This window comes from Argopecten irradians, chromosome 14 (assembly GCF_041381155.1).
Source record: "Argopecten irradians isolate NY chromosome 14, Ai_NY, whole genome shotgun sequence".
NCBI lineage: Eukaryota > Metazoa > Mollusca > Bivalvia > Pectinida > Pectinidae > Argopecten > Argopecten irradians.
The window spans coordinates 35,409,921-35,433,440 of NC_091147.1; the positions used below are offsets into that span (position 1 = coordinate 35,409,921).

A 23,520-nucleotide genomic window follows, 5' to 3' on the forward strand; every position below is an offset into this window, starting at 1 on the left:
ATCTTAATAAAAATGAACCATGAATTCAACACTCATCATCAGCTACAAGAAACATATCAACATTTTTGAATTTGCCTTCTCCTAATTACGCAGCAACTTTACTACTCACAATAAACCACAAGAAACATCTCATTTTTTTAAATTGGGCTTATCCTATTAAAAAGAATCCTAACTTGACCACTCATCATCAAATACAAGAAATATATTAACAGTTTTGATTTGTGCTCATCCTAATGTAATAACCCTGCTTGACCACTCAGCATTAAATACAAGGACAATACTGACAGTTTGAAATGTAAATACTTATATGTGACAGCATATATGAACTGTAAAATGCATATTTCCATTCATATCATTTATTTCAAACAGTTACGGATTTAGAATTTTGAAATAATTAAAGGATTTAGGCCACGATTTTTGTTTGTTGTAAAAATACAAACAAAACATATTACAAAGTTATGTAAAAAGCAAATTGGCTCTTCTCCGACATTCCTATACGCGCTTTCAGCTATTTCAAAGCAGTCAGGGATGCCGCGAGGCTTGGCCTAATATTTAATGAGCTGAGCGGTCACGTGACAATATGACGTCACAAGTGCAAACTCTCACAACACGGCCCGCCTACTTCTACTGTGTACAAGTTCCGTAGCGTTTGACAGCTTACTTCAGTATCTCCCAACAGCTTTTTTACAACATGGAAACCGATGACAACGAAATTCCCGATGTCAACAACGTTTTCAAGATCGAACCATACCAGTTTGAACCACTGAGAGCGGAGAAAAGCTGCGATGATAGACAGAATTCGGATTCAGAGGACTCTGACATTGACGACGAGGAAGCCATCCAAGTAGAACAGCGACTTCACAACACTGCATGGTTAGTTTACGACATTGGTTGAGAAATAAAGAATTTTCTTGTGAGAGATTCTTCTGGAATATATTCAGGATAATCGAACTTGATAAAATCGTTTGAAAATATCACAATTGTTATACATTTTTTCAATCGGCCGATGTTGTCAAATTACATAGATCTGGTCGGACGATCTTGTCAAAACACACATTTTCAATGATGTTAATTTTTGTTTTTCATCGAACGATCTTGTCGACTCAAGACGCACATTATCCTTTGATCTATCATCTGGTTTATTCGTTTATTTATTTTAAATCTAACAAAGTTCCGTGGTCTTCGAATGTAAGACAGCTAATTATTTGTTATGCTTTCACGATATGTAAAGCTTAGGTGTACACTACACTTCAGAGATCACGCCGGTGTCAACAGAGACGTTCCCTTTGGTTTATCACCATCCGTCAATAGTGACGATTTTAGGTGAGGTTATATCACATATGATATATACAAGTGTCTGGTGTCAATTAACCTACCTGACAGGGTAACAGGTGCTTATTGTCAAACCATTGTTCCCTTTTTATGTATTGTTTCTAATAATGACCTATAGATTTCACATATATGGTATATATATATATATATACAGTATGTATTCACATTTTGTGTGGCTGTGAATTGGCCAAAAAAATGTACGTTTGTTTAGGGTCCTCCGACCCTACCTAGATGTTACCTCCCCTATCCTAAACTATTTATTGACAAAAATAAAATTTAAAAAATCAAAAGTTTTCCTCAAGTTTCCGTTCTTTTAATTAGTTTTGCCATGATAAATCTGCATATATGCAGGTTACATATATCTGCAAAAAGCTTTATTGAACATAATGATCGAGTATGTGTACCAAATGTCATTGATCCATTTGTGAAGTGGATGTCAGAAAAGTGTAATAAAATATTTAAAAAAAATCACCTACCAGTATATGTACTTTCCTTCTCTATTTTTTTGACTTCATGTGACCTTAAACATTTTTTTCTTGGCCAAATCACTTGTTCTGGATACTTGTTCTGGATACCAATTTTACCTGAGGGTGAGTGCTTATGTGTATGGCAGGCCCTTGTAGTACTACATGTAGGCCCTCATTATAGTTACTGAAAACTGTATCACATCAACCAACCCCCTCTTGACTCGTATTTGTTAAAATCAATATAAATTGACATTATCAGATAATAAAACTAAGACAGCATCTGTATTTCTGCACTGATTTCGTTTTTATTTTCAACAAGATAACTGGCATTTCAACAAGTTTTATTATTTAACACTAAACAGATATCACATCAGTCACTCTCTTCTTCCTATATAGATTCTAATGTTGTAAGAAAATAAGTGAAAAAATGTCATAAATAAATATAGAAATTGAATGATCAAATCTAACCTGGCATAAATTTGTCCTTATTGAAAATCAACATACATAAATACATTACATTCATACATTACACACATACATACACACACAAAAACATACATACATACCATACATTACATTCACACCATACATACATTACATACATACATACATACATACATACATACCATACATTACATACATACCATACATTACATACATACCATACATTACATACATACATACATACATACATACATACATACATACATCACCACAAGTTATGAGTCTTTAGTGTTTAAAATAAAGATATAGTTTTGATCATCGTGGAAAAAAAGTAAAACGCATGACTGTACCAAGCAAACCCGTCATTGCCTTATACCATAACAGAAACCAAGTTACCATTTCTGCCATGTTGTCACATACATCACAGCCGGCTTAGGTTATGGGAACCATAGATTGTCATACTTTTTTATCCAAACTTTACCAGGATATATGAGATTGATAAAATTTAAAAAGAAATATGAATCTTGCTTTACATGTAAAAATAAACAATTGTCAAATTTCTTCCATCAACCTGTCTCTTGTAAAATGAATATGCTCTTGCAAGATACCCTATTTATTCTTTTTAGGTGTGAATGTGGCAATTGTTCATCCATGACAACAATGGAGGAGTGTGTTTGCTGTGCTGAGATAGATTTAGTACACTACAAAACAGAAACAGCAGATCAGGAGATCCACTGCATCATTGAGCATGAATCCTTCATTGCAAACTGCCTGAACAGACATGTCTTGCACGTCTGCATGTATGAGTATCTAGAAAATGTGGGTCCATTTGATGACAATGACCCCATTCATGAGCAAGTAGTTTCAAATATTTTAGGATTCTGATGCAAACTGCAATTGTTTTGTTGAAAAATAAAAGGCTTAATCAAAACCTGTTAATTCATCAACTTCACCAATCTGATTAAAACACAGATCCTTATAACCATACGGTTCAACAGAGGATCTGACACTATCCCATAAGGGGTCACGTTCAGATGACCTTTATACCACGTGTGTTTCAGAGCAAATGCAGTTTCTACACCTTACAACATCAATTGAAAACGTCTTTTCTCCCCAGTATACATATACAATTAGCTTTGTTGTGCACTTCGGGCGAGATGACTACATACACGAAAATAATTTGGACAGTGTTTTTTAAACTATTTCGTCCCCAGTCAAGATTCTGGCAGTGCCAACTTGATCGGCCATTTCAAAAGGTCATCTTGACGTGACCCCTAAAGGTATGTTCTCAGATCCTCTTATCCAACGTAGTGATAATAAGGATCTGTATTTTAATCAGATTGCAACTTCACTAACCTTCAGGGTAGTCTAATAATGAAACCATATAAAAAAAAATACACAGCTGCTACATTTAACACATTTTGTTAACAAAATAAGAAAACCTTGTTTTATATAAACCTTATCTCATGATCAGCCTATTCATACCATTATACCAGATAATCATAGAATTATCAGTATATGGTCCTTGTCCATACTGTTGTATATAGTATCTGTGACAAAAGCAACCACAGTTTTAGTATAAACTTATTACATTACAGGATATACCGTCATATTGCCTACAGGAGATTTGTACGCTGGATATGGCATCGTTTAGGACGCCACAATAGGAAGATTTTGCCTTCTTGTGTGGTACAGAAAATCAGAGAGACATTTCCATCAGAACAGTACTGTGGATTTCGATATCCTCGTGTGTAGTTTCTGCAAACTATTTGGAACGGTTAGTTAGTGCATGATGGTGAAACAGATGTGTTAAGAAAACGAGATCGGTGGTGTTGAATTAGTTCCTCCTTCTCAAATCGCTCGAACGTTGAGGCCAGGGTGGGAGGGTTGTACATATTCAGAAGTCTGATGTTGCTGCCTGCAGTTTTATATGTTGGACATTCTGTAGTTCTTCTGTCCACGACAGCTTGTTGAATATGTGAAACATAACCTGAGAAATAAATTATTTGATAATTAAATTTGTTTGACTGTAGAAGGTCACTCCCATATACATGTATACAGTTGTTGAGTTTTATATGATAAACATTTTATGTTCGGTTAACATAGTGAATTAGAACATATTTGTATTTATGTCTGTCTATACCCTACAGCAGATGAAAAAAAATTATGCATTTTAATTTTTTAAAACTTTTTTGTGTTTTAGTTTTGGGTACTGGTTGTCTTAGCAACCACTTGATCCACATTCCTAAATTTGTAAATTGAATTTTGAGATAAATAAAGATATCTCGCACACCTGGATAAAATACAATTATAATTACCAAATGTTGGTGGAGGTTTGCACGGTTTCACTACTGCAACTGTTCCCTTTTTCGCTTTTGGATAGCAAGTAGCAAACTGCAACTGGCCATCCTTTGTAGTTGCCTGGGGTCTGTTGCTGTTTTCATTGTAGTGAAGAGCAGCTACACTGTTTCTGAAAAGTATATATAATAATGTAAAAACATTTTTCAAATTAATATCAGCTTATATGTTAAGTAGATCGGGTACTGACACTTTTAATTTTCTTTCCCATATCACTCAAGATACAGTTCAATGAGATATAGGTGTGTATAATTATAATTGATGGTTAAGATTAGTGGTAAAAAATGTACAAGTATAATTGAGAACTTTGGCTCCTTGAAGGTAATGATTCCACTTAAAATTAAGCGATATAATACTATTAAATTTTAAGTACATGTGCCAAAATACCAACTCGATCACCAAGTAATTTGACCCTATATGAAGGTGGGTCCCATAAAAATACTACATACCTTGCATTCATGGCTGCATACTGGAAATGTGTGCTCTTGGGTGCAAAATGGTTCACTATAGAATGAAACACTTCTAAGACGTAGGTTTGATGGACTGGTGACAGCTTTGGTATGTCCTTCATCAGAAATTTGCTGGTGACCACTTCATTCAAGAGTTTGAATGGAACTGATCCTGTAGCAAAAAAAAAAATTCTTAAATTTTGCCGACCAGAAACATAAATTAATTAAACAATTCTATTGATTTGTATTTCATGGACAACACTATTACATGAACAAAATATTGCAAGTACAAAATGAGAAGTGAAGCAGCTTTGTTGGTCATAGTTTAGGACAGATAAACTGAAAAGTTACCAGGTGTTTGTCTTTCAATTAAGATAGCATTGAAAATAAACCAATGATTACAATTAATAATGACTGAAAATGGCTGCCTTTTATTTGCTTGGAAGCACAGGGATATGAATAATCTTGTGGTATGATAAACTTATCCAGAAATAATTAAAAGGAAACTCATGTCCCTGTGTTTGGAAAATTAGATACGTTTTGAAAAATTACCTTCTTTGAGCCATGCTCGGTCCTCGGTTAGTTCCCCATGTTCACATGCTGGATACCTCTGTGAATGTCCAACATGCTTGTTTCTGATGTGGTTCATCAAGGATAACCATTTGGCGGACACCAACTCACCATCGCCATCACAGGAAGCTGACACCCAGTGCATGTGGTTTACAATGGCTTTGATCCAAGGCCGGATTTCCTGTCCACGTTTTTTCTTAGCCATAGCTTCCAGCTTCTTTGATATACCTATGATATACACCTTCATTATAAGAACTTTTGACATAACATCAACTCAATTTCTTCAAAAAAAACCCAACATGTTTGTTAACCAAAAAAAAAAAATGAAATTTTAAATTTTAAAGAGAAAATAGAAATTCACAACACATTTCAATTATGTACACATAAACTATAAAATCATCAACACACCATACACTCTATATGCCATTAATATACAATGTATGGATCTTATATTGAGAATAATGTCATACAATTACATGGATATAATATGTATGCATATTTATGAATGATACATTCACTGACAAGTATATATAGAGTAGACTATGTAGTTTACAAAAACATTTACCTTTTGCCACATGCCACACATCAAAGTAGTGTCTTATGTCGCTGTGCTCTTCCCTCATGAATTTCTTTACCATGCTGTGACGATCAGTCACCAGTGCCTTCACAGTGACATGCCTGTCAAGACATGCCAGACCTCTCTTGAGACCCTCTAACTCCATATGGGTAGAACTTGCAACTTCATTACACTGCAATTAAGACAAAGCAAGAAAACAAATTAATAAACATGTATGTAAAGTACCTTTGTATCATAATTGATCAGCTTCAGTCATTAAATTAATTACTACAAATATAAAGATTTACATGAAGTATCAGTATTCTTGTAAACATTTTTATAAACTTTATTTCTTTTCCATATTACTAAAAAAATATCAATTACTCTTGTTGACCGAGTTTACAACTACAGTCATCTCATGATATATAATTATTATACAATGTGTGATGAATGGGGAATCAGACAAACAAGTGCATACACTGTCACATATGTATTACCACTATGCAACCACCATATATTATATGACTTATACTAATGAAATAGGTGAAAATGTAGCGGCCAGACTGGAGTTCGAACTTGGGACCTTTCATAGCTATGTGGTTGCCAATTACCCAGCCAAACCAGTCCAGTGTTGCTACATGCATACATACATGTGATTCAAACTACCAAACCTCTGTGATCTTGAAACTATAAGTCACAATTAACACAGATGCCAGAAGCTGTGTAATGTCACAATGTTATTTCTTATTTGATAATTGACTGAATTGCCCATAATTATAACCAAACAAGTTCAGATTTTAATTTAGTATATGCACAATGAAATCTGTCCAATCTGACACCATGGGGGAGCAACACTTTTGGTCGGATAAGACAGGATGTTGGAAAAATCAGGTGTCAGATTAGACAAGTTTCATTGTATATATACACAGCTTACCTGCACTAGATTAGTGGTGAGAATCTTGTTGGCCTCCAGATCCATGAGGGTGTAAGTCCCGTATTTTGCAGAGTACCCCGGAGAGTCACATCTGGCATCACCTCCAAGAACTACCTCCTGTCCTTGTATCTGTTCCAACAGATGAGCCTGAGAGGCAATCCAAGTGGTTTGAATAGATGGCACAACATATAAACTAATCAAACGACTGCAAGTTCTGGTGCTGAACATCTGCAAGTTCATGTTGTGGAAAAGCTGAAGTACCTTTGACCCACTGCTGCCACTGGTCATAATTGCAGATGCAGTCAATAAATTGCACCAGGGTAAAGTCTTGTGGCAAGGCTGGCTCTTCCATGTAAAGGAGTGTCCATTTACACACACAGACCTGGTCACAATCATTGTACCTCTGGTGAATTGGATGAGAGGTGTGCAATCACCTGAACAATATCTACAAACAGACAAAAGTTCTGTGAGAGCTGTCTCACTGACCAGGAACTGCTTCTCCTCCACAGGAGACACATCATTCTCTAAGCGGTAATTCATAATGTTTACTTCTCCCTCCCCATCATCATCATCGCTACATTCTAAGTCATCTGATGTTGGATGAAGTCCTCATCGTCACTGTCCATACATACATCACTGTCAATCTCGTCTTCTTCCTCACTTTCATAAGACACAGTACTAGTCTGGTCAGGAATCTCAATATGAGCAGCTGGTGTTACTCTGATCTTGGTTATTTTGGGATCAGTTTGAGTTCCAAATGACCGACACATTGGTGATGTTGCGGCGTCCGTTTGATGAGACCGAGTTCTCTGAGGGGGCAGTAGCTTTACCTGAACCTTCTTGTTACACATAATGGGTGGCATGGTTTGACAGCAAGTATCCTGTGTTGTGTTTGGCAGCTGAATAACCTGTGTTTCATCCATTTCCTCCTCATCATGGTTGGTCACTGTACGTGTGATATCCATCAGTGCATTATTACAAATTACACTCGAAACGATCTGAAACATAAAAAAAAAATATTTAAATTAAAATTACCTATCAGATTGTATCCTATATATAAATTGAGTCAATTGATGTATAACTTTTGGGTATGAATCGAAGGATCAATTAGAAAAGTACCACAGGCAATAAGAATTGAATGACTAGATTTGTTATACCTCAAAAACTTGTATGGTTTTGTGAGGTTCCCATGACATCATGCATATGCTGTACATACCGAGTGTCATACAAATCCTCACATGTACTTTATTATAATTTGAAGGCCATATATATTTAATTCAATTCAACCGCATAACACTTTTATATAAATTAATGTACATTTATGTAACTGTAGATCTAGGGGTGACACAGATCAAAGTAGAAATTTCCATATATATACATGTATACAGTAGGCCAAGTGAAAATCCATGAAATCAATTCTAAATCGATTGAAAAATATATTCAGATTATGTTCTTAGCCCAGATCTACTAGTGGTTGATTATTTTCAACATACAAGTACATATGGTCAACTGTATGCCATATAATTACTTTACTGTAGAATTCAATATAAAAGGACATACAGTCAGTAGTGTAAATGACACCCCCCCCCCCCCCCGGATTATAAAAAATGTATTCACAGACACACTCATACATGTATGTATACATATACTCTAGGCGTAAATCTATTGTATATTTTACACCACAGGCGTCTGGTTTGATAAAAAATATAATAACCAACCCCTACTATGTTCATATAGTAGGGGTAGGATATGTTATTTTCCAAAACCAGATGCAGACGCCTGTGTTTTACACATATGTAATCAAATAGCCGACCTGTTTAGACTTTATTTTCCCTGCTCTATGCCTACATTACTGTATAGTACATATATATACCCGACGAATAGCAATGTTTTAATTTAGGTACAGTACATATAAAAAAATACATAGCACGGCGTCATAACATCGAATTAATGATTACATTCTGGCATGAATTAGTCTAGACACGGATATATGTAGATATGTATATAGGTCACTACAAAATTCCTCGATGCCTACCTCGGCTCTGGCACGCTTCTCAAACGCCCCTCGTACACGGGGTCGGGCAGGAAGACTGATGCTGCTAACTTCATTTTGCAGTTTCAGGGGAACATCGGGCACTGCATCTTTCTTCAAAATCTTCCGAGAGTACGGCGACGACATACCCAAAACTACCATAGCTGCTGGATCTCGTGCAAAACGTGATGCAGAGAAATGTTCCTCACACAATCTATGATGGGCGGAAGGTTTAAATACACGCCGTGTATAGTTGATCCAAATCTGCCGGTATGGCTTCTCCTTTGGAAAACTGAAGAAACTTATCTTTTTTCCCCCTTTCTTGTTGTTGTGATTGTAGCAACCAAACGCTGCACACGCTACCATGGCGATAATGTTTCCGATGATGTTGGATTGTTGTCAAAAATATGCAAATAATAATGGTGGGAGTGTCTATGTAAATATGGCGGCGTCTATGCACTTGTGACGTCACATGCCAATCAGCCTCGATCCCGCCCACAAAATATGCATATTCAAAGGCGTGCTCAGAACAGACGTCTGTCTGGTATACCAGTTACGAGGGACTCGGGAAACACGGTATATCGGAATTTATTTACATTATTGCATCATAATAGCGAAAAATACAGCTTTTCATAAAATCGTGGCCTTAATCCGACATATTACCACACGCCCTCAACCTCTGGAATGCGGGTTCGAATCCCATGTTGGGTAGTTGCCAGGTACTGACCGCTGGCCGGTGGCTTTCCTCCACCAACACACCTGATACGTCCTTACATGACCCTGGCTGTTAATAGGACGTAAAACTAAACAAACCATAACCGATTTAAATTAAATTCTTAAAGAAGTCTTATATCTGCCTACAGTTAACGGGGGATTTTCCGATTGGGGGTCATGGGGCGCATGCTCCGTAACCTGTGGAAATGATGTGCAAAGCAGAAGCAGGGCCTGTGACAATCCGTCAGCTCAATATGGCGGACTGCCTTGTTCCGGTGACACAAGTGAAACCCAGACCTGCACATTGAGTCCATGTCCGAGTAAGTGCATTCGAACATTGATATATTGACCGCTGGTCAGTCTGTCATTGTCGTAGTAAATATCACCATCATCATATTATCCAAGTAATCAAGCTAGTTCCAGTAGTACTTTAATTTTTATGAAGTGATTGTATTATTTTTGCTTTGTCATTGTCTTGAACGCAAACATTTTAGGTAGTTTTTATAATAAACCTGCCAATTCCTTGAATTCTTTCAAAATTGTTAGTTTACTGCTGAATTTAAACGTTACTTAAAATTCTAACGTTTTCAATTATTAATATGGAAATGACTTCCAAATGTTTGTTCATTTCAAATTTGTCACGTTGATGAATAGGTACATGTATATCCTTATTGTTCGTTTAATTCCTAAGATGTTTGAAATGATTCCTACAGTTGATGGAGGATTTTCTTTTTGGGGGTCATGGGGCGCATGCTCTGTGACTTGTGGTAATGGTGTGCAAAGTCGAAGCAGGGCATGTGACAATCCTTCTGCTCAATATGGCGGACTGCCTTGTTCCGGTGATACAAGTGAAACCCAGACCTGCACGTTAAGTCCATGTCCGAGTAAGTACATTCGAAACTGGATCGTCAGACGGTTTATATGCCCAACACGTGCTCAATGTCGCAGTAAATATCATCGTATTGTCCAAGTAAAGAAGCTAGTGACAGTAATATTTTGAATAATATGAATTTTTCATTTGGTCATTTTCTTGAACGCAATATTTGAAGTCGTTTTTTGCATTAATTATTAGTTTAATGCTGGAATGAAGTGTTACAAAAAATGTCCATTCTTCTTAATATAGAAATGACTTACACACGGCTGTTCATTGAAACTGTGTCATATTGATAACTAGATATATTTTTATTTTATTGTTCGGTTAAAACTTAAAGAGTATAAAATCATTCCTACAGTTGATGGGGGGTTTTCCGCTTGGGGGTCTTGGGGCGCATGCTCAGTGACCTGTGCAAATGGTGTGCAAACCCGAAGCAGGGCATGTGACAGTCCGTCTGCTCAATATGGCGGACTTCCTTGTTCCGGTGACACAAGTGAAACTCAGACCTGCACATTGAGCCCATGTCCGAGTAAGTACATTATAACACACATAGATTGAATATACAATAAAACCCATTATATTGAGGTCCTTGGTAATTGGAAATATCTTCCAATCATTCAGATTTCAATTTAACCAAGCAGAAAAACAATGTAAATTTGTGAACAAGGATTATGATTCATTTCAAATTGAATGATATTTCAACATTACTCATTAAACATTCACTGGGGTCCATTGTTTTTGTAATTTTCTTATAGACTTGCTTCTTTTGAGTAAAATGTTACTACTCTTATGTTTAAATTAATTTGATATTTCTATTTTGATAGTTGATGGAGCATGGACAAATTGGGAAAATTGGAGCACGTGCACCGTAACTTGCGGTGGAGGTACTTCCGGTAGATCACGTACTTGTACTAATCCCGCTCCCCAATATGGCGGGATTGATTGTACAGGCGCGGCGTCTGAGACTAAAGACTGCAACACACAAACTTGTATCAGTATGTATATGTATTCTGGTAGTTATATTTGTATGAAATAGGTGAACTGTAGGCAACGTGCAAATATACATGTACATCGTTGCATTTTTTATCATAAATTTAGATAATATGTAATGTAATACAGGATTATCCATGTTTAATGCTAACAAAAGTTGTTAACTCGTGAAAATTCCCCAATATTTGATTATATAACTATATCAAATTTTGAAGATGTTGAAGCAAAAAATCTAATAATATTATCTTTTCATTCAAATCATTTCATTAGATTATCTTTGCCATACCAGCATTAACACAACTTTTGATGCAAGATAAATGTACTAAGAAGGCAAACACAAAAGACATGTTTTCACTAATTCAATGCTTTGTTCAGTTGATGGCGCGTGGGGTGATTGGACCGCGTGGAGCCCGTGCACCGTTACCTGTGGGGGCGGGAGAAAGGCCCGGATAAGATCATGTGACAATCCTGTTCCGGCTAATGGAGGACTTTCCTGTCCCAGCGATTCTGCAGAGACTATTTATTGTAATACAAAATCGTGTGGTGTAGCTGCAGCTGGAGTATATCAGCAGGTAATCTTATTTCTGATACTAAATGTGTTATTGTCAGAAGTAAAGAAGAAAAAAAGATAATAAAATATATCTTTAGGATTTCCTTTTCTGAGAAGTCCATTTTCCCAATGACAGTAGATTTTTGGAAATAGGAATTAATACCAAAAAACTGGAATACAAATAGCATGGTGATGCGCTTGATTTTGAAATATTGTGAATCAAATAAAGCTATTTTGACGCACATTATGGTTTTACCGGAATGTCACTGTTTTGACCACACACATCACAAAGTAAAGCACTATTTTCAAAATATTACTGAACAGTTTCAGTGCGTTTCTGTGGCATTTTTAGCGTTTGATTTTGCTTTGCTCGCCCCACCACGCACAAGCATAGAAACCAGAAATGGATGATGGTATGTATTATGTTTCTTTCATAGCAGGCAAAACACCTTACACATCACCTATTATAGTCTTATCCTTTTTTATGTTATAGCTTTGCCCAACTAACTGGTTTACATGTGCGTCTGGTTCGATGAGCTGTATCGACGAGGCCTTCCATTGTGATTGTTCAAATGACTGTGACGACGGAAGTGATGAAACAACCGAATATGGCGGATGCAGTGCGGAAGTGGTGGCAGCTTGTCAAAATGGGGGCAATGGTTCGTTTTTTTGTCTCCTGTTTGCTTGATTGTTGTTTATTATTGTTTTTTTTATTATAAGTATTTTACCCCGTGATATGCACCATACTTTCCATACTGATGAATCAAAAAGAGCTTTTCAAATGTTAATCACCACCAAAAGTTAGCAACATTTTGAGAATCATAATACGAATTTTCACAGCTTAGTTCATCAAACTTATGGCTTTCAATGCATTACTAATGAAAAAATGTCATTATAAAATTTTCACCAAGTTAGAGCACATATAACTTGGAATACAATGCGCATCGCCATTGTTCCTTTAGGTCATCCGTATATTATATGTGTTCATTGTTTATGCCTTTGTGATCATTCGTCACCGTCCTTAATATGTAATTGTATACCTTTAATATGCTTATAGGCTTTCAACATAGAAGTAGATTTTAGCTTTGAAATATCCTACACTTACGCTTAAATAAGTGCAGTTAAAACAATAATGAGTTTGTCTTTTTTTCAGATATGGCTGTGGTTCCCATGTTTATGATGTCAGTTATCCTCCAAGCCTATGTTGTTACCGTATTGGCTTGCGATTTATAGACATTGTGGTAATGGTATAACCATATAGTATTAAATTTTGCTCAAAGCAAATAACGTAATTACGCGTTTGAAATATTTTTACGTGTAACGTCATATATGTTTGACTTTTATTTTATTCAATATTCATCGGTAGATATGTTTCGGTTTTTTCTCTTCATTCGACTGTTTATATCGTTAATAAAACGGTCATTCTAGTAATCGCATATCTTATTATTTGATATAAATGTAAATTGTGTATTTTTTATATACAGCCAGGGCCCATATGTTTAAAGGTGATTAGGGTAACCACAGTGTCACAATCATTTTCAAATTAAAATAAAACTATTTCCGTTGAGTATTCGGAACTTTATTCTTTACCTGCTTGCTGATTTCAGTGCAAATGTAATCACAAGTTTTGCAGCAATTAAGAAGTTCACATATCAGTCGATTGTACTCTTAATAAAACCGCGAAGCGGTTTATGATACGAGTGAGAGACTTTGTGATATTTTTTCATAACGTAAACATATTTATCCAAGTTGATCCTTCTAATTAAGTTTACTAAAGATAATCTCTTCATATTCAAATTTCTTTTTTTATTTTTTTTTCTATGAAATTGTTATGCTGCCTTTTCAGCCAATCAGAAACGACATTGCAAAAGTAAACACGATTTTTGCCTTTATGTGCTTAGTAAATGTTTAGCCTATAGAAATGCTCTTTACAGGCAAAATCGAATTACATACAAATAATGCAAAATATGTGGAATAAATTCCGTTTTTTATTTTATAACACACGATCAAACTACAATGAATCAGTATGACAGACATGCGCATATAGGTTAAGACAGTGCACATACAAATTATTGTAAAATGATTAAAATGTTTGTAAAAAAAGTTGCATAACAAACCGTGATCTCAATGTATGTATACTGGCAGGGTAAATCAAATTTTGATTACATGATCCAAAACCGATTGGCACATAAGGAATACTACGATGTTGCATGTATATCATGACATTAGGAGGTATATTTGGTTGATGCAAAAATCATTTTATTTCAAAACAAAATCGTTTGATCCGAAAATAATAGTGAATATTGAGAAAAGGAGTTACTGTTAAAAGCAAAATTATAGAGTTTCAAAGTCTTGTGGCAATGTCTATATATAGCGATGGAACATTGCTGCAATTGACGTCAGTACACACAGTAAAATTGTCATTGTTCCAATGTGGGCGAGACCTGTAAACAAAACAAAGAAATAAAACTTTAACTGAAATACTACTTAATTTCAATCAATATTTCTTGTTACGACATTCTAAACATAATTGAATCATCCATTATCGTTCATATATACTTTTCATGGTACGAAGTGATAAGAATAGTGTTTTTATCTTTACCCAACTTGTAGACCTTGAAATATCAATACCACAAATTATGTACTGACGTTTTGTACCATCAAGATAATTACCTTCTGCACCACTTCCGCACGTCGATAGGAGAGCGGCGCTACATCCGGCATAACCGGCAGTTTCGTCACTTCCGTCATCACAATCGTTGGAACAGTCGCACTGGAATTGTTTGGCAATGCACTTCATTGATCCGGACTCACAAGTGAACCAACCATTTGGACAGAGCTATAAAACAAAATAACTACATTCATTTAACTTTAATTGTTATATAAAAACATAGATGACGACGCTTACAAAAATTCATTGATAGGTATAAAACACAAAACGAGTTAACTCGCCACGGGTATTATGTAAGTTGAAGCAGAGTAGATTGGCACGACTGAAAGCGTTTTGTTCATGCATTATTTTTGTTTTGGATGATAAAAGCAAAATTATTTGAAAATTATTTCTTTTTCAGTTAATACAATTCGGCTCCGATTTCAGTAAAGTAATATTTTAAACCTGTGGAAACTAGGATGAAGATAATATTCCTAAAACTTTAGTAAATATACATTATATCACATGACTGACGTTACAAGAATCTCTCTAAGTCAAAGGCTGGACGTATCATATTGCACAATAAAAGGATCATATATACTCTATGTTCCAGCATAGAAAGAAACCACGAAGAATCATATCTTGTATTAATTTCGGCCACACTATGGACGTGATAATAGACACTTAGAAGACAAAGAATTATCTCCCTTGTGGGAAGGTATCGATTGTGACGTCATAATTTTGTGAAACTCACAACGTTTTCGCTGCAAATATGACTATGCTATCTCAAATACATGACGTCACAATCAATACCAACTCTCAAGCTACGCCCCTGAGAAGGGTTAGATAACTCTGTAATTTGCAAATACAGAATAATTTTGTTATAATAAAAGACGATATATATTTTTGAACTATAAAATGACTAGTCTGTACATTGAGATTTTCTATCATTTTGCCTGTGAATCAGAAATGCTCTTTAGATAGAAGATACGTACCTGTTGGTAGACACCGGCTGCTGCCACAGGACATGATCTGACATTACAGTCACCCAGTACAGAGGAATCTCCGCTACAAGGGAGGCCACCATTGGCTGGCATTGGGTCGTCACAAACCCTTGATCGAGAACGTTTACCTCCGCCACAGGTCACTGTACACATACTCCAGGAGTTCCAGGCACCCCACGCTCCATCAACTGTCAAAGGAAAGAAAACATCCGGTTAGTCTGTTATATACTGATATAACCCCTGGTCATGAAATTTGGGGCATATACACTCACACCTGTCTATAAAGGGGCTTAGGAAAATGGTATCTCTAGCCAAATGGTCTTTATAAACGAGTAAAATTGGGTTAACATGACCATTTGGGACTCTAAGAAAGCGGTCTTATCTAATCAGCAAGTGGTCTGTATACAGAGGTGGTCATTAAGGTAGGTTTCACTAGAGTTGAAAATAAGGCCTTTCCCGCTATTAGTTAATTACTGCCGACAACGGCGGGAAATACACAACGTGTCAAAGAAACTAGATTTACTAATTTAATAACTTCGAGTACTCTACACAATTATCAAACTGTTCTATATTTACAATTTAAACATCAAAAATCATTTCGGAAACGTTATGGGACCTTAAATGAAGTTATTTCATGTTAAATTATCCGCAATGTTCTCTACAATTTTTTGTACTTACTGATACAAACTTGGGTGTTACAGTCCTTGGTCTCCGAGTTTACACTGGGGCAGTTGGCTCCGCCGTATTGTGGCGGTGGGTTGGTACAGGTACGGGTTCGTGTAGAAATACCACCACCGCAGGTCACTGTGCAGGTTCCCCAGCTTGACCATGTCGCCCACTCACCGTCAACTGAAATTGAAAGTTTTGTTTTTAAGCTCAAATATTTCGTTTGGGACAGATAGATTTTTAAACACATCTTTACGAAAGTTTACGGAAGGGCATTTTGCGATTTCGCGGGTTGTTGTTTTGGTAGGTGAAAACCCTTCGCGAGTTATATATATATATATGCATACTGAAATTCGTGTATCTAATTGTACCTAGATGACGAACTTTAGTTCCATTGACAATATTTTGAGGTCAATATTGCGATGCTGTTTAACGAGCAAACGTAACCGGTTTATACGATACGTACTTATAAGTCCAGCAATGGAACTCCCTTTATAGCATTTTTAATATATATTGAAATATTGTTTATTGAAAACCTAGTCCATTTAATTCATTATTTTTTATTTCTTGATATGAAGAAAACGGATAATTTGAAGTTGTCGTTACGTTTATTATAACTGTTCGACTGTATCTAAGTAACAAGAACATCAAACGTCTTACTGTATTGTTGTTTATTTTCGTGCGTGTAAAATTTCGCGATTTACTATTGACAATTTATAAACCCGCGTGAATATTAGCAATTATACAGTAATTGTGCTGACGATGTGGTCATAACTCACTTGGACAATGATGTGTGTTACAGTCTCTGCTACTGGTATCCGCAGATCCACAGGAAGCGCCACCATATTGTGGACGTGGGTTTGTACAAGTACGAGTTCTGTATTGGACGCCACCTCCACAGGTTACTGAGCAGGTGCCATAGCTTCCCCAGCTTGACCATTCGCCATCAACTACAAGAAACATATCAACAGTTACCCCAGCTAGACCATTCGCCATCAACTACAAGAAACATATTAACAATTTTGATTTGGGCTTATCCTAATAAAATGAACCATGAACTCAATACTCATCATCAGCTACAAGAAACATATTTACAGTTTTGATTTGGGCTTATCCTTATACAATGAACTATGAACTCAACACTCATCGCTAACTACAAGAAACATATTTACAATTTTGAATTGGGCTTATCTTAATAAAAATGAACCATGAATTCAACACTCATCATCAGCTACAAGAAACATATCAACATTTTTGAATTTGCCTTCTCCTAATTACGCAGCAACTTTACTACTCACAATAAACCACAAGAAACATCTCATTTTTTTAAATTGGGCTTATCCTATTAAAAAGAATCCTAACTTGACCACTCATCATCAAATACAAGAAATATATTAACAGTTTTGATTTGTGCTCATCCTAATGTAATAACCCTGCTTGACCACTCAGCATTAAATACAAGGACAATACTGACAGTTTGAAATGTAAATACTTATATGTGACAGCATATATGAACTGTAAAATGCATATTTCCATTCATATCATTTATTTCAAACAGTTACGGATTTAGAATTTTGAAATAATTAACATTTCCAGCTAAAAAATTGAATTATTGCATTCATGTAGAAATTGAGTTTTACTAAAATGGTAAGCCAATATATCAAGGCTACATTAACAGATGTTATAAAATAATGTTATGGAAAAAATGATGACGTATACATACTTGGACAATGGTGAGTGTTACAGGTGGTGCTGCTGGTATCGGCGGATCCACATGAGGCTCCTCCATATTGTGGACGAGGGTTGGTACATGAACGGGTTCTATATTTAACGCCACCTCCACAGGTCACTGAGCATGTGCCATAGTTACCCCAGCTTGTCCATGATCCATCGACTAGTAACAAAAATAACGGAAATGTTATATTTTATGTAAGCTTGTTTTGTTATATATGAAAACGATTACTTTACAGAGACATTCGTGTGAAGGCCAGTTACCGTGACCAACACGAAAAGAAATTAAGATATTTAGGGAAACATTTACTTCATTAATCAAAGAGATCATGTGTTAAATGTAATTCATTCGAACAAAGACTGTGTATATCAAATAACTGCTTTCAAAATCTTCTTCATCTTATGCTCGTGTACGAGGGTTTAAAACGTAGTTCTTGATAATAAAAATATTATTTAAAAGATTCCAAGTAAAAGATAAACATTAAATGAATAGAATTGGTATGTTATGTAAATATTACGCACATAGCTGTTCTTGAAATAAAACGTGAAGCATTGCAGAAAAAATCTATAGCAATAAAATATAATTCAAATTAATAATTCTTATACATGTAATTCAATCTAAACGCGGTAGATTCTTTGAGGGACTCGTTTCTATGAAATATTTGCGCCGTTGGTGCAGAGAATTTCAGTCTATATTACAATGGACAATCTAAATTGTTACTTTACGAGAAAATAATATCAAAATTCAAAACAACAAAAATGTTTATTTTAATAAAGAATGTGCTATTAAGATATGTTTAGTTATTCATTTCCGTATTTGAGCAGAAGAAGCATAATCAGAGACATCAATAACAGTTGAAGAAGTGACTAACTAGAGACACTGGTAGTGATATATCATACTTACTTGGACAATGGTGAGTGTTACATGTGGTGCTGCTGGTATCGGCGGATCCACATGAGGCCCCTCCATATTGTGGACGAGGGTTGGTACAGGAACGTGACCTATATTTAACGCCACCTCCACAGCTTACGGGACAAGACCCATAGTTTCCCCAGCTTGACCAAGATCCATCAACTAGACAAAATATAACAACGAACTTTAAAATTATCTTGTAACGAGCATTTTGATTGGCTCAATATCTGTATAAAACGTAATTATAAAAATTACATCGACGGTAGACAAATCGTCAATGATTGACTGTGGAAAAAAACGACGTAATGGTTTCATAGATTTCTTAGAATTAGATTGAACGATAAAAATATACCATAATATTTTATGGTATGGAGATATGTGTAATGCAAATATAAGTGTGAACTCTAATCATAAACCGCTTTGCGAATTATTTAGAGTATACTGTGATTTTCGTGTTCTAGCTCCATAACATATAATCCTGAGGTAGACGACAAATATCTCTGACCTTGCAATGTATTTATGACGAACAGGTGTCTTCACTGATTACCCTAACCCTAGCCCTTACTTGGACAATTGTGAGTGTTACAGGTGGTGCTGCTGGTATCGGCGGATCCACATGAGGCTCCTCCATATTGTGGGCGGGGGTTGGTACATGAACGGGATCTAGACATGGTACCTCCTCCACAAGTCACAGAGCAAGACCCATAGCTTCCCCAGCTTGCCCACGATCCATCAACTAAATAAAATATCACAACGCACTTTGAAGTTTGCTTTTAACGAGCATTTTCATTGGCTCAATATATGTGGGAAAATGTAATTATATAAAAAATGAAGTCGACGGTTGTCAGATCGTCATTGATTGACTATGTAAAAAACGGCGTAATGATTTCATAGATTTCATGGAATTAGATTGAATGATGAAGATTTACCTGAACATATATGATATTTTTTGAAGATATTTGTTATGCAAATACAAGTATGAACTCTAATAAGATTATACTATTATTTTCTCGTTATAGCACAATAACATATAAAATGTTCATTATGAGGTATACGCCAAATATCTCTGACTTCTTAATTTATTTATGACGCTCGCAATGTATTTATGACGAACAGGTGCCTCCGCCTGTTAACCTAACCCTAGTCCCTTACTTGGACAGTTGTGAGTGTTGCATGTTGCGCTGCTGGTATCGGCGGAACCACATGAGGCACCTCCATATTGTGGACGAGGATTGGTACATGAACGGGATCTAGACATGGTACCGCCTCCACATGTCACTGAGCAAGTCCCATAGCTTCCCCAGCTTGACCACGATCCATCAACTATATTTTGTTTTAAAACGGTCTTTAGATACAAAAGTATGCCAAAATCTCCTTGATTGATTATTTATAACAAGAATTAATGATTCGACGAAAAAACTGCTAGAAAAATAGACTTTGGTGTCCCAAAACAGGAAGCAGTCTGTAGTATCATTCGTAGTATCTGTCATAACAATGTATTCTATCCTAGAACAATATCAGTTTCAATCGGCTGTGAAAACCAGGTGTTGAGAAAGAATTCATAAAATAAAAAACAGGCTTCCATTTCCCGAAACAAAGGTCATTTTGACGGATCTTTTTTTTTTTTTTTCGAAGGAACAAAAACGAGAAAACAATATTTCAGCAATCTTAAATTTTCACTATCTTTCTTTAAGGGTGTAATTCAACCATATCTATTTTTTTGTGTATCTAATTTTCGCTATCATAGCAATGCTCATAAAATCCCGAAAATATCTTACTCTCAAAAATAAATGGCTTCACATAAAACTGATGATAGATTATAGGTTCTATGAGTGAGACTTACTTGGACAGGCATTGGTGTTGCAAGACGCGCTGTCTCTGTTAGAGTTTGGACAGTCATTTCCGCCATGGGCTGGTGCGGGGTTTGTACATGTTCGGGTCCTCACCTTCTCGCCACCTCCACACGTTCGTGAACAGCCACCATAACCTCCCCAACTAGCCCATTGTCCGTGAACTAAAATAGTAGATTCACAATTCAATACATAAGACACATATATTTGATCATACCGAACTCGATATACGTCCGTCATTACAAGGAAAAAAATCAAGATTAAAATAAATAATTATTACAACTTAAATTTTAAATATGTAATATAATATTTTGTTTTCCTTATTCGTTGAAATTGAAATTTCTTAAATGTCCTTCGTAACCGAAATATTAGACTGACTTACGAAGCTTTCGGCTTATAGGTTACCGTTTTTGCTATTGGCAAATCCAATTCGTTCCTGAATGAATATTCATATTGTTTTCCGGAGAGAAAGTATATACGGAGTTGATTTACCTGCACAACTTTGAGTATTACAAGCTGTTGAATCGCTGCCACTTCCGGCGCAGTCTCTGCCTCCATGTGCCCTGGCTGGATTGCTGCACGACCTTGACCTACTTTTTGTGCCTCCTCCACACGTTCTAGTACAAGATGTCCAAGATCCCCAGTTCGCCCAGTTGCCATCGACTGCACAAAAATAATGCGTTTATACTGTAAACGTACATACATGTATTTAATCGCAAACGCGAAAAAATAATGATAATAAATAAATAAATAAATAATATAATATAAAATAAGATACGAAATGATATATGGATTAACGGTATTTTATCTTCAACGATATGAGTTAGCGCCATTCCATGTTTCCATTCGAGAAATACCCTTCAAAACTTGCGCTGTACAAGATTTAGTGCTTTCGAAAAAATCAAAAATAAAACTTCAGCTAAAATAGAGTTGCAGTATTTAATATAAGATGTGAAAACCCATTTAAAGAAATAATTAATTCATTCATTTATTTATATAGCTAATTGGCAGCACAATTATAAAGCCGTGCTAGTTATCTATTTGCATCATATAGAAGACAAATAATTGGTTTATCGGCGAAAACGTTCTCTTTCGTTCAGCCCTATTTTGAAACTAAAATCATTCACTTTTTTCTAGCGTTAAATCTTCTTTCTCATTGTATGTGAATTTACTTACTCGGGCATGCGCTCATCGTACAAGACTTTGTGTCAGAACTACTTCCGGAACAACTGTTTCCGCCATATTGGGGTGTTGGGCTATTGCAGGAACGAGTTCTGGTTTGAGTTCCACTGGCGCACGTAACGGAACATCCACCCCACCTTCCCCAGCTTGAGTATCCACCGTGAACTGTTATAATGTTAAAAATATAATAATATCAAGAATATAATACCATATTAACAATATAATAATATTAAATTATTATTACAATATAATAATATTATATTGTCATTTAACTACTATTTGTGTCTTAAATTGTTTTCTTTTTCTTTCATCAACAAATGAATATTAATATTAATGTGCAGGAGTAAATGCTATAACCAAAGACATGATTTCAAAATCCAATTACCATTTTCTATTAAACTTTTTAATGAGCAATATGTATATTGATATTATACAAATATATATCATAATCATTCTTAATTCAAATCAAATTATTGACTATGTTTGTAAGCATTCCAATAAATCTATGAATTGATATGAACACAGTGTAAGAGCACACGTTATTTGTCTTTCATATTGGAAAATATTCAAATTATATGCAAATTAGTAACATCATAAGGTGAAATATTTCGGTAAATATATATTCCACAGACATTTTAAACCAATAACTGTCAGTGGTAATATATATGTTAATTAACACATTAAACTCAAAAATATTAAAATAAATCCACGTTTTTATGATAAATCAATAAACAGAACACACTTTTTAGAAAAAAAAATCCACACAAAGAGTTGAGAAAAAAAATCAGTAGATTTTTCTGAGAAGCAATTTATATTATTTTTGTCAATCAGGAGATACCTACGGCGGCGTATTAGGGCCACTACATATTTTTTTTATCTTGTACGTACAAATTAGTATCTTGTACGTACAAGTTAATATCTTGTACGTACAACTTAGTATCTTGTACGTACAACTTAGTATCTTGTACGTAAAAGTTAGTATCTTGTACGTACAAGTTAATATCTTGTACGTACAACTTAGTATCTTGTACGTACAAGTTAGTATCTTGTACGTACAACTTAGTATCTTGTACGTACAACATAGTATCTTGTACGTACAACATAGTATCTTGTACGTACAACTTAGTATCTTGTACGTACAACATAGTATCTTGTACGTACAAGTTAATACGCCGCCGTAATTCTGCGGTGATGAACAGCAGTTCAACTCAACTTGTATGTTCAAGACACTAAGTTGTACGTACAAGATACTAC

General features: G+C 35.5%; 4 protein-coding genes across 5 annotated transcripts in view; 2 read left to right on the forward strand and 2 right to left on the reverse strand.

Annotated features, from left to right (window-relative positions):
* Nucleotides 1-23,520, reverse strand: part of LOC138307975 (A disintegrin and metalloproteinase with thrombospondin motifs adt-1-like) — a 31,904-nt gene that overhangs the window by 3,522 nt on the left and 4,862 nt on the right. Inside the window, exons 7-18 of one of the 2 annotated variants that reach the window (XM_069248925.1) lie at nt 22,261-22,431; nt 21,577-21,747; nt 21,078-21,248; nt 20,387-20,557; nt 19,800-19,970; nt 19,226-19,396; nt 18,314-18,484; nt 17,370-17,540; nt 16,603-16,773; nt 15,916-16,112; nt 14,944-15,109; nt 14,245-14,714 (exon numbers count right to left, since the gene is read on the reverse strand). In XM_069248925.1, the coding sequence (XP_069105026.1) occupies nt 14,635-14,714; nt 14,944-15,109; nt 15,916-16,112; nt 16,603-16,773; nt 17,370-17,540; nt 18,314-18,484; nt 19,226-19,396; nt 19,800-19,970; nt 20,387-20,557; nt 21,078-21,248; nt 21,577-21,747; nt 22,261-22,431 (1,982 nt within the window). In that variant the 3' untranslated portion in view covers nt 14,245-14,634. Of the gene's footprint in view, nt 1-14,244; nt 14,715-14,943; nt 15,110-15,915; nt 16,113-16,602; nt 16,774-17,369; nt 17,541-18,313; nt 18,485-19,225; nt 19,397-19,799; nt 19,971-20,386; nt 20,558-21,077; nt 21,249-21,576; nt 21,748-22,260; nt 22,432-23,520 lie in introns of those variants that run through there. The other variant, XM_069248926.1, reaches the window with a different exon arrangement.
* Nucleotides 412-4,299, forward strand: LOC138307978 (P2X purinoceptor 7-like). The gene is made up of 3 exons (XM_069248930.1): nt 412-873; nt 2,870-3,097; nt 3,842-4,299. Exons 1-3 carry the CDS (start codon nt 692-694, stop codon nt 3,996-3,998), a joined length of 567 nt encoding a protein of 188 aa, XP_069105031.1. The 5' UTR covers nt 412-691; the 3' UTR covers nt 3,999-4,299.
* On the reverse strand, nt 2,081-9,788 carry LOC138307977 (uncharacterized). The gene is made up of 7 exons (XM_069248929.1): nt 9,146-9,788; nt 7,111-8,108; nt 6,186-6,369; nt 5,603-5,848; nt 5,051-5,222; nt 4,562-4,713; nt 2,081-4,233 (listed from the first exon to the last, which is right to left on the reverse strand). Exons 2-7 carry the CDS (start codon nt 7,648-7,650, stop codon nt 4,022-4,024), a joined length of 1,506 nt encoding a protein of 501 aa, XP_069105030.1. The 5' UTR covers nt 7,651-8,108; nt 9,146-9,788; the 3' UTR covers nt 2,081-4,021.
* Nucleotides 9,647-13,837, forward strand: LOC138308059 (coadhesin-like). Its single transcript, XM_069249010.1, has 8 exons — nt 9,647-9,686; nt 10,006-10,176; nt 10,570-10,740; nt 11,089-11,259; nt 11,555-11,725; nt 12,096-12,292; nt 12,764-12,929; nt 13,424-13,837. The coding sequence occupies exons 1-8, from the start codon at nt 9,647-9,649 to the stop codon at nt 13,501-13,503; spliced, it is 1,167 nt and encodes a 388-aa protein (XP_069105111.1). The 3' UTR covers nt 13,504-13,837.